The 15420-nt window shown below is 39.4% G+C and overlaps 1 protein-coding gene across 8 annotated transcripts in view; it reads left to right on the top strand.

The window, feature by feature from the left end:
• Positions 1-15420, top strand: part of OTUD7A (OTU deubiquitinase 7A) — a 105857-nt gene that overhangs the window by 73282 nt on the left and 17155 nt on the right. For all 8 annotated transcript variants that reach the window (XM_085070820.1, XM_085070821.1, XM_085070826.1 and 5 more), the window contains 6 exons: positions 149-367; positions 5330-5431; positions 6832-6959; positions 7676-7788; positions 13108-13235; positions 14754-14903. In XM_085070820.1, coding sequence (XP_084926946.1) covers positions 149-367; positions 5330-5431; positions 6832-6959; positions 7676-7788; positions 13108-13235; positions 14754-14903 — 840 coding nt within the window. The remainder of the gene's footprint in view (positions 1-148; positions 368-5329; positions 5432-6831; positions 6960-7675; positions 7789-13107; positions 13236-14753; positions 14904-15420) is intronic.

Genomic DNA, 15420 nt, shown 5'->3' with positions numbered 1-15420 from the left:
GGCTGTGCTGTGCTGGGAGGGGTGATGGAGAGAGAGCAAGGGGATATCAGATGGAGCTGCTGCCCTGGACCTCAGTGCCCCTGCTCTGGGGCATCACTGGCCTCTTTTGCAGTGTTACAAGCTCTAACTTCTCTTTGCTTCTCTACAGAAAAGCGTCTTTCCCGAGGGATTTCTCACGCCAGCTCAGCCATAGTGTCCCTTGCTCGCTCACATGTAGCAAACGACTGCAGCAATGAGCAGTTCCCTTTGGAGATGCCCATCTACACATTCCAGCTGCCAGACCTGAGCGTGTACAGCGAGGACTTCAGGAGCTTCATTGAGCGCGACTTGATCGAGCAGGCCACCATGGTGGCTTTGGAGCAAGCAGGTGGGTGGCACCTCAGGTGTCTGTCAGCAGCTGGGTGACACCTCAGGTGTCAGCAGTTGGCCAATCCAACATTTGGGTTGGCATTTCTAATCCTGCTTCACTTCCAGAGTTTGCACATCCTGCCTGGGAAATAAAAGCTAGAGAGTAAAAGAATACACTGTGTTCTTTGCAAAATGACATGTATCCCAATCCTCTGTTTCTTTTAAATATGAGAGAAAAAAATGTCAAATTTAGTTAATGAAACAAAGAAATTGGGAGAGGAAAGAAGGGGGGACTGATGGGGAAGTCATGCAATAGAGAAGGATCTGAGTCTGGATGGTCAGAGGGGGTTGGTACTGCCAGTTCTCACGAAGAAATTACATTGCAGTGACTGTGAAGGGAAACATCTTTAAGTTCTGTTGCAGCTTGAGAAAATAGTTTTTAGATATGTATTTTATGTATTATTTTTTGTAATGAGAAACTACAGGATTTTAAAGTACTACTTCAGTATTGCTATGGGGGAAAAAAGTGTAGATATTTAAAATCAATGGTAATTCACGTCTATTAGTAGTTTAAAATTTTAAGCCAATTTTGAAGGATATGGAGAAATCTATTTAAAATTAGGGTTGGTGCCTTATGAAACAGCAGGAGTGTTAATGAACCATGAAATGAACACATCTGTATAGTGAAATGCCCAATCCTGGTGATATAAAAGAGTTGTAAAATCAGATTTCATGGTTGCTTGTGGGATGTGGAATAGACAGTTGCTTTTTTTGTGTGTAGATTGCTCTAGTGGCTTGTAACTCTCTGGATTGATCTGAGAGTTCATTTTCCAGCCTCAGCACCTGTGTGAGCCCAAACTGATAAAGTGCATCTCAGGTTTGAGGCAGGAGCTCTGCTAATCTGGTGTCCCACTGAGTACTTACAAGGTGTTGTCATCTGCTCTTATTTGGCTTTGCTAATTGAAAAGCAAGACATACTTGGATAATAGCCTCAAACAGTAAATACTTAAGGAAAAAGAAACAAAGCCTACAAACAACCAAAAGAACCCCAAGCAGTGTTCAGAAGGCCTCTATCTGGGAGAAACAACAGTGTAAAAATAAGGTGGGAACGCTACCAGGCAACTATGAAGCATGAAAAATTCAAGTCACTTACCAAGAAAATATATCCATTTTCCCTGAGAACTAGCTAACCCAAGGAGGACTGGGAAAAATAGGATGGGTCTTCCTCTGGCAGCTCTGCCAAACGCTCCAAATTCCATAGGGATATCAGAGGATACCTTGCTGCAGTACCATCGTTGACCTACCTGCTTCAGTGCAATTACAGCCTTCAGAGTTTAGCACGAACTAGAGGATCACTGTGGCTTTCTGACCTTAAAATCAGAGAATATGTGAATTTAAAGCTGACATCCTCTAATTCATACAGAGCTGGCTGGCTTTGAACTTGAAACAGGCTGCAGAAACTACCAAATTTGCTGCCTCTTAGCATTTCCCTCTCAAATCTCTCTGAAAATTAGAATAAATCATTTATTCTTTTCTTCACATTAATTAGGGCAGTAACTTGACTGGAGAAGTCCCTTCATCCCCAGAGCCTCTTGTATCCTGGAAAGAAGAGGGTTTGACCATCTGCAGTAATCATGGGTTTGATCCCAGGTGTCCTTGTAGCCTACATAGACTTAGTTTACTTTGTGAACATTTCATTCAGATAACCTGGAAATTCCTGGGAAACACTTCTGCATTTCAAGTAAATTAAACAGGTCAAACAGTGTGCTTAAGAAAATCATGTAAGACTTCATATAAACAGACCCTTTGTCTTTATGTTAGATGTAAAGATACTCACCCTGCAAAGGGCCTCAAATCTGCTTCAGACCAAACCCCATGAAGGACATGTGGCTTCTGTGGCTGAGGCTGGGGATGTTGTTAAAGGAAGAGAGGAGTGTGCTTGGGTATAATGCCATGAATTTCAAAAGAAAAGAAATAGAAAAGAAGCTGATTAGGCAAAAGGAGACTGAGGAACGAACATCTTACTGCTCCCAAAGCCTGAACTGGGAGAGTAGAATTGCCACTAACAGAGTGTCACACATGGGTTCTGAAGTGGCCATATGAGGTGGGTGTCTGTGAAAGCCTGTTAGATTTTTATGTTCTTTTTTTTTTTAATGCTTATGCTCTTGTTACTGTGACATCTATGTGTGACAGAATGTCCTGGTTACATCCTATCTGTATGGAAACTCAGAACAAAATTCCTGATTTACTGCAAAGTGTTGTGTGAGATGATAAAGGAAAGGCCCAGAGGAAGGCAGTAGGATTTACTTATTCCCCACTGCTGCGATGTATTACTTACTCCTTAGTGTGATTGCTTTCCAAATATTCCTCTGAAAGGACAGAATGCATCACATTCATAAAAACATTTTGAGGTATTTTCCATCTTATAAACTCAGCTGTTGATTATTGCCTGGATTGGAATGAGGTCAGCTTGTAAGTAATGGGCAGAGTGATCTCTGTGAGCTCTGGCAGTAATCACTGTGGTTCTTCAACAGAGGATGGCTCGAGGTACTGATAATATTAAATGAAGTCTGTGTGAAAGCAATTTTATAATTCTAAATATTTTGCTGCAGCAAGTTGATTTTCATTACAGACGCGTGCTCCCCTGTGTGTTTTTAATGTGTGGGTTGACACAAAGAGATTTTATGAAAACTTCTGCTGTGCTGAAGTATTGTGTTTTAAAAAACAGTGCAGCTGAGGAATGGCTGGTCTAACACAGTGTTTTTAACTGAAAGGAAAACCAATTCTATTGCAATGCTGAAATACAATTTAATACAAAAAGTACAAGTATACTGTATGAATGTCCTAGAACTGTTTTCCTACGCTTTTCTTTCTTTTCTTTTCGTGCTCATTTTGTGTTTTGTAAGAAGCGTTTATACAGCTGCAGCCAAAAGAAACAGTAATGTGCTGTTGAGCCTGGATTTCATGTCCCCAAAACCAATCCACCAGAATTCTGGAAATGTTTGATGTCAAAGAGTTTTCATTTAAGTTCCATTTTCCTGGGTTTTTTTCCCTAAAGGCACCCACTATAACCACTAGATTTGAAAAATTAAAATGCGCCACTTTTTTGTTACAATCCAGTAATAAACCCATATCTGCTAATTTTGCAGTCAGCCACAAGCTTTGGGATGTTAACCAAGCCCACAAATGCTTTTTGCAGAATGCACTTGACAGAAGATCACTTTTATAGAAACCTCCTGTTACTCAAAAGATTTATAAACACCAGACTGTGACATTTCTTACCAAGAGGTGCTAGTTAATCTGCAAAGCAATGCCACTCATTATTTTCTTAAGTCCTACCTAAGGTCTGCCTGCTTTTAGGTCTAAAACTATGCTTTCCACGGCACCTTGGTGTAAGTTACTGCTGAATATCATTCCACCAAGACATTCTGCTGAAAACAGGTGGCAGGTTGTTATTTCACAGATGTAGAAGTTGCTGAAAATGATCTTGTTATTTCCAAAGGCTGTCTAATAGTGCTTTAAATAAAGCTTCTTTAATGCATATTTAATTTAGAACTCAATAAGCTTAGTCTGAGGTGTTGTACATTTACAAACTAACTTCTGAAATCATTTGAGGATTACCTGATGTGCTTATTGATCTGCTATGCATCTTTTCAGTGTGGTACTCTTAACCCATACTGACTAATTGCAATTTAATTCCATAGTTCTTAGTACCCAGAGCAAATAATTAGGTACATAATAAATATTGCCACGCTATTTTTCCCATAATGTGTATTACCTGTTACTACAAATAAACTTCAGCGTAATTTTGTAATGAAAACTTAGTAATGGAGAGAAGTTTTTTTGTTGTTTGAACTTTCTTCTGTTTGGGGGATTTAACCTTAAGTGCAAGGCTGCCTGTACAAATATATAGATACTATTTCCTCTCAGCTTTCCAGTCAAGAAACTGGGGGAGAAAAAGTCTGCCTATTGCATTATTCATTCAATTATTCGCTTGTGCATTACCGACAGACCTGCCAAGTCTTGGGAAATGTACCAGCTCTGCTCATCCCTGTAAATCATCTGCTCTTCCTCATCCCCAGAGATGTTACACAATTACCCCTGCTGGCTTTCTTTGTATTAGAAGTGCTCCCATGACCTTTTAACCAAGACTTAACACTCCAGCTTGTTACCATATGGCAACCTGTGTGCCAGAAATTACCTGCTTTTAGGATGGGCCTGGGCACTTATAGTCTTCATGACTTACTGCTTCATCAAATATCTGTCCTCTTGTCAGGCTTTTCCATAATCCATCTCTGGTTTATAACCTGTAAAGTATGCTTCATATAGCAATAGTGGATAAGTGGTTCTCTAAGTATTCTCAAAAGAGAAAAGCCATGTTCTATACTACACCTTGGGCTTTGGTGCCATTTTAATTCTCTGGTAGTGTAGTCGTTGGTTTTAGTAGATCTAATAATGATTTACAGTATGGGAAATGAGAGGAGAATCAGCTGTTGAAACAATCCATCTGATTGAAATAATTTACTTAATAAACTTACTTTTACAGTAACATATCTTGATTACCACATACGCATTACTTTAGTCTTTTGACAAAAGTAAAATTCCTTTGTTACTGCAATGTAATCTGTCATCTGTGAGTGGGATGCCAACATTGATTATGTATGGGAACTGATAGCAAGGCTTATAATGGTATTAAGGCAAGGAACTCCATCTCTGGATGCAGCAAATGAGAATGGAAGCTGCAAGTTAATTAGTGGTGCTCTCTTCTTTTCCAGATCCATGTAGAAAATAGTTTCTCTGCCTCTTTTTAGAGGCAGATAAAATATTTTCAAAATCTTTTCAGTTTTGACTTCAGCCATTCTATTTAAGCTTATTTAGTAAAGATGTTCATGCTCAACCCTGCTCCTCTCTGTTGGCCTGTACAGAGCTCTTGTCCTGTTTCAAGTTCCTCTGCACCCTCTAACAGGTGTTTTCTTTCCAGGACGACTCAACTGGTGGTCCACAGTGTGCACAAGCTGCAAGCGCCTCCTGCCCTTGGCCACAACGGGTGATGGAAACTGCCTCCTGCATGCTGCATCTCTGGGTAAGGGACAGCCTGGGCATGAAACCTTCTGCCACAAAGACTTACTGCTTTTCTCTACCCCAGCCAAAGCTCAAGAACACATGAGATATAAAGCTTTGCTTTGAAAATCTGGTTCTGGAGCAATATGTCCTTCAGATTTCACTGTGGTGTTGTTTCCCTCAAGCACACCTAAAGCAGGAAAGGAAAAGGTTTCTTGGGATATAAAAGTATAACTGAAATAGTATCCAAACCTATGTGTCACAAACACCCGTGATTTGTATTTTACTTACATTTTTCATCTTCCCAGCCTAACAGCTCTGAAACAGGCAAATTTCGGGTGCTTCTGCAGGACTGTCCTTAGTATGCACAAGGAATTCCATTCATTCTCTTGATTTTTTTAAAACAGTTCTCTGCTGTTTCAAGAATGCAGTGTCAAGCTATTATCTCTGTTAGTTCCGGTTAGTGGAACAGTGTTTAGGGTGAATTAAAATAATTTCCAATTGATAAATTAGTTGTTAATACAAGATTTTTGAAGCCTTTCTGCAAATCAGTAGAAACCTGTGAAGCTGAAGACCTTTGATGTGCTTTCTACATTCTAACCTATTATGAGGAAACTTAGATTGTGTTAAAATTGCTAAAATCTCCTACCAGCAGTACTCCAAAAGGTGACTTTTTAAAAAACACTGGGATTTTTAATATTTTAAAGATACACTTCTTATTAAAGAAATAGTAAGAAAAGAGTCTGTACTGTTTCCATGGTTTCTTTTATCTTTGTCTACTTCATTTTGTATGTTAATTATGGCCAGTGTTTGGAGTATTTTGAGGTGAGCCCAGCAGCTGACAATGTGGTAACTGAAGCATGGCTGTCATGGGCACATGGCTGGGGACAGCTCTGCACTCTTATGGTGTAGGTTACTATTCCCAACCACATAAAGATGTTTTATTATCTTAAAATGAACTGGAAGGCCTGTGGCTGGTTGTATTTTTAGACTTTGTATCATCTTGACTGCTGTTCTCTTCATTTGGGTGCTGAAGCCAAAGGAAATTTCCTGCTGTGTAAGAGCTGGAGCCTCTGGGCGCTGGTACTGACTGTGATTCCGAGAGGTGCCTGCAGTGCTCATTTACATCCTTGTGCCTGCTGGCAGCTGCAGCTAAAACCAACCTGTGCATTCAATATTCCATGGCTTGCCTGCAAGCAAACACTGAACCAGCTCAAATCCTCGGCCATTCCTTAATCAAAGTTTAAAATGCGTTAGAATTCCCTCTTGTTGTTCATTAGCTTATTTACATTGACTCTTTCTTTCGGAAACCTTAAAAACAGGGAGTGAATTATTTGCCAGGGAGAGTCTTCAATTATGTATTAGCTATTTCTGTTTTACTGTAGCTTCTTTAAAACTGGCTATCATCTTGTGCTGCTTTAGGGATGTGGGGATTTCACGACCGGGACCTTGTTTTACGGAAAGCCCTCTATACTATGATGCGAAGTGGAGCTGAAAGGGAAGCACTGAAAAGAAGATGGAGATGGCAACAGACTCAGCAGAATAAGGAGGTCTGTATGGCCTGAGGACAGCCTTGTTAATACCATTTAGGGTTAAAAGCGTTCTTCTGAAGTTTGCTGTGAAAATTTTAATTGTCATCAAATTCCTTGTGCTAGCATTTTGTATGGGAAAAGAGATACTTGTATTTAAAATTTCATCTCAGAATGCAAATGTGTTTGTAGCTTTGTGGGTATAACTGTGCAGAGTTTTGTGCCTAAAAGGTCTAAGATGAGTTTGGAACCTGTAGAAAATTAAATGAATAATTATCTATCAAAAGCATTAAAAATGAGTGGATGAAATCCACAAAAGAGAGAAAACCCCGTTTAGGAAAGATTTCCTAGAAGCACGAATTAGGATTTCTAGAGCTGTGGCCAAATATTGAGTGGATGTCTTCTAACTAAAATAATCTGTAAATTTGGCTTGACTGTTGATTAAAAGGTGTTCCTTCAGCATGTTATTATTTCCTGAAGATTTCTGTGCCTGAACAATGGCTAGAAAAGCCAATTTCAGGAGTAATCCTGAAGGCACACAAGTGAATGTGCTCACTCCACTGCTGGTAGTTTAGATCTTTTTTAATAAGTTAATATTCTTTCTTCCCGATTAGAAACATTGAACTATTAATTGTCCAAGATACTAATCAAAGTAAGTTAGCTGTCAGCGCTGCTGCAGAGCTCTGCTTCCCTTGTGTGCCAGCAGAGGGGTGACAGCATTTCCTTCTGTCCCATAGTCAGGTTTGGTATACACGGAAGAGGAGTGGGAACGCGAGTGGAACGAGCTGCTCAAGCTGGCGTCCAGCGAGCCTCGCACTCACTTCAGCAAGAACGGCGGCACGGGTGGTGGGTAAGTGCAGAGAGTGCCAAAATCTCCTGGGCTTTGGTCTCAGGAGGGAAACAACACAGCTCAGCTGAGTGAAGGTGCTCATGGCACCACCAAATTGCCTTACCAACTGTTGTATTGTTTCAGCATGGTAGAATTATCTACATATTCCATTATAATATTTAGCATTTTGATGATGTTTTCTTGTACAGTTACCACACTAACTTAAGGTTACTTTGTATCCAAAAGTCTAGATTTACTAAATCCTAATTTCCATAGAACAAACATTTTGACAGTACCATTTATCTTTTTTCAGAAATACATTTGTGAAAAGGTTGGGGGTGAAACAGTACCTACAACATTTAAATACCCCTGACCCACATACAGAATCTGCTTTAAATAGCCACTGTGATAAACCATCCCTCACTTTCAGTGCAGTTGTCCCCAAAGGACACGATTATTGACCAGCCTTCAGAATGCACAAGCTTTAGTTTTTGTGTCTAGTGTTTATCTCTAACAATATGTAGTGCTTGCTTGGTGCATAATTTTCTCTAGCAACTGTTTCCCCTGGAGGAAATCACATGTGGTGATAAGTAAATTTACAAAATAAGGCATACAGCTAAATGAGAGTAACAAAGTTTGTAGAAAATATACTTTGGACTTTGAAAGCATATTCTGTTTTCCCTTTAAACCTGTGATGTTAAGGATGGGTGATTCTAGGAATTCTAGGAATGCAGGAGGACATTGCTTAGAAAATTGTCAGGCACAGTGTGTCTCATTTGCTTATAATTTGAAGCAAAAAAAAAGTTATTTTCATTTTAGTCTCTAGTTTGTTTCCTATGTTTGTAGATATTTTCTTGTCGATATGTTTCAGTTTTCTAATGCAGTTTAGTTCATATTTCTATTAACTCTGCCCTTATTCTGTTTTATTCTGTATGTTCCTTGTACCATGTAGTTTCAGTACCTTCTTGTCAGAGATGCTCTCGAATGTTATATTTGCCAGGCAGTTTACCTTTAGTTACCCATTTTTCAAATAAAGTCAAAATAAATATAAATAGCCAACAGTTAATTTTTCCTTTGAAATAGTGAAAGATGGATCAAGAAACTTATCCTATTAAACATGTGAATATATACTTCTCTTTACGTTCATTCCAAAGACAGAATGAATGTGGCAGAATGAATTATTTTCTCAGTTTAATGATCTCATGTTCAAAGTAGGGCCCTTGACAAGGAAAAGGAATATCAAAATAGTATTTTTGAGATGGGGTATATTATGTCCTCTAGTTAGGTGCTATATTAAGCAAGCTTGCACATCAGTCTTTGAACTGCAGATGAGACATTTTCCTTTGGTGTCAGAATTAGCTAAAGCATCAGAAGTTGTATCTGCTTCAAAAGAATTCAGTGACAAACCTAAGCCTGGAATTGTGCTACCTCATTCACCTGCAAACTCCTTTTAGTTATTTTTCAGAGTGAACTACGTGCAAAGGAGATCAGCAATTGTCACTGAATTTCCAGAGATTTCTCCTTTGAGAGCACTCTCATTGTGAGGCTGGGAAGTTGGAAAAAGAGAAAAAGGAAACAGAAAACCCTGGTTCTAAAGTTCCTGTTTCCAGCATGTAAAGCAGAGCAAACTAATTATGAAGAAGATTCTTGTTTTGAAACAGATTTGCACATCTTTCTGTAAATGTAAAAAATGAATTCTAGATTAACATAATTGCTTCATTTATCTCCATTTACCAGCAAAAGCAGGGGTACTGAATTGAAGCAACTGCACTGAGAAAAGGAAAATGTCTTGTACCCTGGTTTTTGTTAAGAATATCTTGTACCTTGTTTTTTTGTTAAGAACCTAACTATTGCCATCCTGCTCAAAAGAAAATTCCAACCCTTTCCTTCACTGTGTAATTGTCAGTCAGAGCCTGTTGCAGTGTGAGAGTGAATATCCCTGTTGTTATTCACTGTTGAAAACCCAGGTGCTGTTGTGGTGTGAGCTCATACAGACTCTGGATGTGGATTATATTTGTATTTACTGTCACCTCCTAGCTGTGTCTGTGCTGTTATCATTATATTAATAAATTCACAGGACTTAAAATGGGGAAGAAGGGAGGGAATATTGCTGTAATCTTCCTGTGTGGTGTTGGAGTTTTATATGCAGCAGAAACCCAGAGCATTTAAACAGGAAGGATCTCCCAAATGCAAGTGTCCTCTGAGACACTTGGACTTGGTTTGGTATTGAGAGTGCTTCATACACAGCTCCTGCAGCCATGCAAGACCCTCACCTTGTACAGAATTTCGTTTAGACCATTTAAAAGACATTGCCATAAAATGATTTTATTTTATGTGGTGTCTGTTACAGGAATGCTATTTCTTTTTAACTGTTCAGTGTATGCAGCAGCTATAGGGTGCAGATAGATATGGTTCATTATAAGATATTTATTGATTATTAGCTGTAGTTTCTAAAGGCTAATACCTCTTTTCTGGCCTATTTTCAGCTCACATAAGTTGTACTGAAGCCAAGCACAGCCAAATTGCTGTGGTGATTCAAATATGGAACTCAAAGCATTGACGGTCTGTGTTTCCTTTCCTTTAGTCCATTCAAGATAATTTTTTTCTTCAAGAATGAAAGAGAATGCCCCACTAGAGTGCAATTTCCTGTGTTTGAGTTGAAGCTCATTGCTGACAAACATTGTAAGGAAATGAAAGGAGAGGTTCCTACACCTACAGCTGCAGCTGTGGTTTGTGCTGGTTTTCATTTGGGGATTGTTAAGCAGGAAAAGAAAGGTGTCAGAAATGGAATGGTGGCAAACTGAGCCATGAACTCAGGTGTATTCTGATCTCCTGCTTCTGACAAATGAGCAGGTTGAAGAACTTTATCCCTGTGGTGTTGTTTCAGTGCAGCTCAGCTGTCTGAGGGAATGCTGTCTGCTCTGTGTGAATCCCAAAACAAGACCTAAACTCAGAATAGCTGTTAGAGTCTGTTGGACTGAGAATCTGGAGCTGTGTGTGGGGAAGGAAAGCAGGGATACCACAGGGCGCTGTTTAGAAGGAAATCCAAGGACATGAGAACAGATCTTGCTCAGAGTTTGCAGGCAAGAGAGCAGCAGCCAGCCAGGTGGAACAGCAGGGTAGGTGACTTTCCCCTTCCAGCTTTTTGAAAGAGCTTTTCTTTCAGTATTGGCTGCAGTACAAATTGGATTTTCCATAAGAGAGGGAGTCTCTTTGGAGTGCTGAGTAGGTGTCTGCTGTGTTTGGACTGGAGATACCAGTGATCCCATAGGTCAAGCTGAGATTTTTATTTTTATTTGGTTTTATTATTAATTTACTCTTTGAATAGAGATAATTTATTTAGCCAGAGTGCTCTGGTTGAGCAGGATTCTGCAATGCAGATTTACATGCTCTTATATAATTGGATTTCATTATTTAAAGTTAGCTTTACATGAACAGAGGAAATAATTTCAGTTTCTTAAATTTTCTTTGCTTCCATGTTTTATTGACGAAATTATTTTGTCCACAGTTTTCATGGCCATGCAGCCAACATACATAAAAATCCCTGAAAAAAAGTGGAATGATCAGTGGATCAAAGGATGTGGCAGGTTGCTATGGATACTTGTTAATGATGATTTTTCATTCTCGTTAATCTTTAGGAAAATTCATACTGAATCCTCAGCAAGTGGCACTGAAATAATATAAAATGGGCCACATGAATCCCTGGCAGCAGTGGTATAAAATTGAACATGGAAAAGATTTCCCAGAGAGGCTGTGAAGTCTCTCTCCTTGGAGGCACCCAAAGGCTGTCTGGACACAATCCAGGGCTGGGGCTTTGGGTGGCCCTGATGGAGCAGGGGCTGAATAAGGTGCTCCCCTGCACTCAGCCACTCTGATCCTGTGGCAGTGAGCAGTGGGATGTGTAACAGCAGAGAAGGGTTTGAGATGTGTGAGTATGATCAGAGACACTGAATCAAGCAACGTGGTGATGTGATATTGAAGAGTCAAAAAGCCCAGCGGAATTTTGGAGTTTGTGCAGTCAGGCATGGCATCGGCTGATCAAAGGGATAGAAATCCCTCTGATACAGCTGCATCTGGAATATGCCTTTCACTTCTAGAAACCTCACTAACTAGGAGATGAGGAATAATTAGAGGATCTGAAGGAAAAAATTAGGACTGATAGGCTAGAAATACTAATGTGAGAAGATAGCTGAAAATCTTTCTCGCATGTTTTCTTGCCAATAACATGATTCCCCTGAGTTCCTTTTGGCTAACAGACTACTCTGAGGTGACAGCATGGACTGCAAATGCTGAAAAGCTGTCACAGCCACCTGTGGAGAAGAGTTCAGTAAGGATTATGGGAAGAAACTGGAAAATGGGGAATTTAGTTTGAACATCAGGAAAAAGTTCCCGATAAGTCTGGGTAGTGGGAGGAGGGATTCAGGGAAGGAGAGGTGTCTCATTGTGAATGTGTCCTGCCCCAGCCTGCTGGTGATCATTTCCATCCTGCTGTGCTCCCAGGCTGGGATGAAAGATTTCAAAGTGAAGTTCCAAGGATGGGCTGGATGCTGTCAGACCTGTGAGAGGTGGTTGTGTTAGTCCCACACACTCCAGAGCGGTGTCCAGACACTTCTGCTCTGTTACTGTTCTTCACACACACAGAAAATGAAGCCCAGTCAGTTCAGGAAGTTCCCTGCATGGCTGGCAGTATGAGAACAGGTGCTGCCTCCATTCAGGACTGTGCCTGTGTTACCTTGCCCACCTTTCTTTGTCAGGGCTCACAAAAGCTGTGCTCTGGCTGTATTATATTTTTAAGTGGCACTCAGCAGTGATTTATCATCTTTACTTTTGTCTGCTTCCCACAGCCCTACCATTTTCCAGTCTTCTTCCATCTAGTTTGTTTTTGTTTTCCAAGCAGAGGCAAAGCTTCAAAATGTGGTAGTGACATTCATGATGTTAAACTAGCAAAACAGAAAGGGGATAAGTGGCGACTTTAACAGATTTATTCTTGCAATCCAGATAAAAGAATGATCTGTTTGGCAGATAATTGATTTTATAGGTTGGCTTTCAAAGGTGCTGGGGATTTCCATCTCCTGGAAGATTGTGGGGCTGATCTAAAGCATAGTGATACTAGCTGGAAACTTTTTTTTTTTAATGATGCTATTATTTTATTATTATTATTAAAAATGCATTTTCCTTTACATTTCTTTGTACCTATTTCAGTAATTGCAATACAGGTTTCTGAAGAGTGGGGCTATAAGTGACAGTGAAGAAGTAGTAGCTGCTGGGGTGTGTTGATTCACTGAAGTTTCAGTGATTGGTTCAAGCTGCTTCATGTAGTCTCAATGCTGTGTCTTCCAGAGTGGACAATGCAGAAGATCCAGTGTATGAGAGCTTGGAAGAATTCCATGTTTTTGTCTTAGCCCATATCTTGAGAAGACCCATTGTTGTAGTAGCAGACACGATGTTAAGAGACTCAGGGGGAGAAGGTAAGAGCTTTCTTTAGAGATCTCTGCACCTCTGTAAATGGAATCAACTGGAAGACCCAGCTGTAACATACCAGTGTTTATGGCAGGGCTGCTGCCTTTTTCTAAAAGAAAAGGAAAAAAGCACACAATGATGCTCAGTCCATTACTATTAGATAACTTGAAAACCACAGGATAATTATATATGCCTTGCTGAAAATCTCTTTATCCTAGATACTTGCTATTAACTTAAATAACCACCAAATTACAGAACACAATACATTTCTGGTCTAAGTGAAAAAAGTTCTAATTTTGCCATGTTATTTTGGTGCCTCTTGAAACTCTGCAGAAATCAATCTAATCCAACTTCAAAAAATCTAATATAAAATGTGTGTGTCTTGGATTTTTGTTTTTAATGACTCCTCTGCAGCTTCTCATTCCAAAGTTTCCAGAATGTTTTATTCAGTTTGCACATGTGAGCATACAAATGTTAGATCCATATGTGGAGCCAGCTGGACGCTGTCTGAGCAGGACTCAGAGGATTAGATTCATCTCACTTTCTACCATGAACTAACAGAATACTAATTCATGATAGGGTGTTGATTAAAGGGGGATGTTTGGCTGATTAAAGGAGGATGTGAAGCAGGTGATGGAGTTTACAGAAATTTACTTCCACAGGAAAATGCTGCATAATTTCAATTTCCATTATGAATTATGAACTACAAGTAATAGTTGTAGATTATTCTGTAGGTTATTTAAAAACACACCTGAAAGACAGCACAGTGATTGGTCACAGTCAGCATGAGGGCTTCATGAGGGGAGCTTACCTTGCAAATATTTCTGCAATAAAGACTCATGTTTTTGTAGTAAAAGGAGAAATAATTGTTTGGAAGCAGAAGCATTGAGAGAATTTTCCTTCCCAAACTTGCTGTTTCCCATAATTATATATATATAAACAAGCGTAAAATCTTTCAAAGGAAAATTCTGCCCTTCCAGATGAAGCATCCCATTCAAATTATATGTATAGAATTTTTTTTAGTCTTTCCTTAACTTTATCATATATACATGTTTATGTACATTCTTATATATGCAATGTGTGTGATGAAATGTGTTGACTATAAACATGTTTGTAATGTTCCTTACAGAAATCTGTTAATGCAAAGCACAAGCAGAGCATGTTACCAAAGGAACTAACAGTATTTACTGATGATTATTTGAAAATAATTCTACCTTGAAGCATTTCAGGAAGTACAAATCTGCTTACATGTGTGAGAGTCATCAGATTTTGTTATAAGACCATAATATCTTTACTAGTAAACAATTAGAGCAAAGAAAATTATGTAAGAGTAGAAGGGTTTCCTTATTGTTCTTATATTTCCTGACATTTTTATAATGAAACTTTACCCGTTGTGACTGTTTTCTGCATTGATTACCCCACTTTAAGCTGCTCTCCTGGAGCTCTGAAAATATTGCAGCACTACTGTTTTTACAAGTCTTTTCTGTTCTTTCACATTGTTACAAAAGTCTTCTTTTTCTCTGCAGCGTTTGCACCAATACCATTTGGAGGAATTTATTTGCCACTTGAAGTTCTACCAAACAGATGCCATTGCTCACCTCTTGTGCTGGCCTATGATCAGGCCCATTTCTCTGCTCTTGTCTCCATGGAACAAAAAGACCAACAGAGAGAACAAGGTATGCTTTAATCACAGCAACACTGGCTGTGATTCAGTACATTTAATACAGAGCACAAAGTACTTTCTTTAGCCTGTAGGTGTATTTATCTATCAGAAAGGAAACAATGCTCTCTAAATTTTATTGCTCCATGTTTAGGAGTCTGAGTGGCCTCATCACAAGACAATGGCACAGTCCATTTCTTCCTTTCTAACAACTGGAATAGTATCAGCACTGACAGAAACCTCCTTTATCTCAGGCACATCTATCTACCTTCAGAACTCAGGTCTTACAAAAGCAATAACATTACAATAATGTTAAATATCCTTCTTGAGGTTAGAAACTGCCTTTTTGTGGGATCTTCCTACACCTGTGTTGCCACAGGAAAGGTGCTGGGAGAGAAAACCCTACCAAACATCCAGCACAGCATCAGAAACATTAAATACAGGTTAATTACAAGGGTTGGCGAATCAAAGTGGTGTTGGTTTTGTGTGACCTGACTGTACCTCTCTTACTGCACAGCCTTGAATGCTCAGGC

Source organism: Lichenostomus cassidix, chromosome 10, assembly GCF_008360975.1.
Source record: "Lichenostomus cassidix isolate B80296 chromosome 10, HeHo_3.0, whole genome shotgun sequence".
NCBI classification, from domain to species: Eukaryota; Metazoa; Chordata; class Aves; order Passeriformes; family Meliphagidae; genus Lichenostomus; species Lichenostomus cassidix.
The sequence above is the reverse complement of the archived record's forward strand: the minus strand, read 5'-3'. Positions and strand labels throughout refer to the sequence as shown.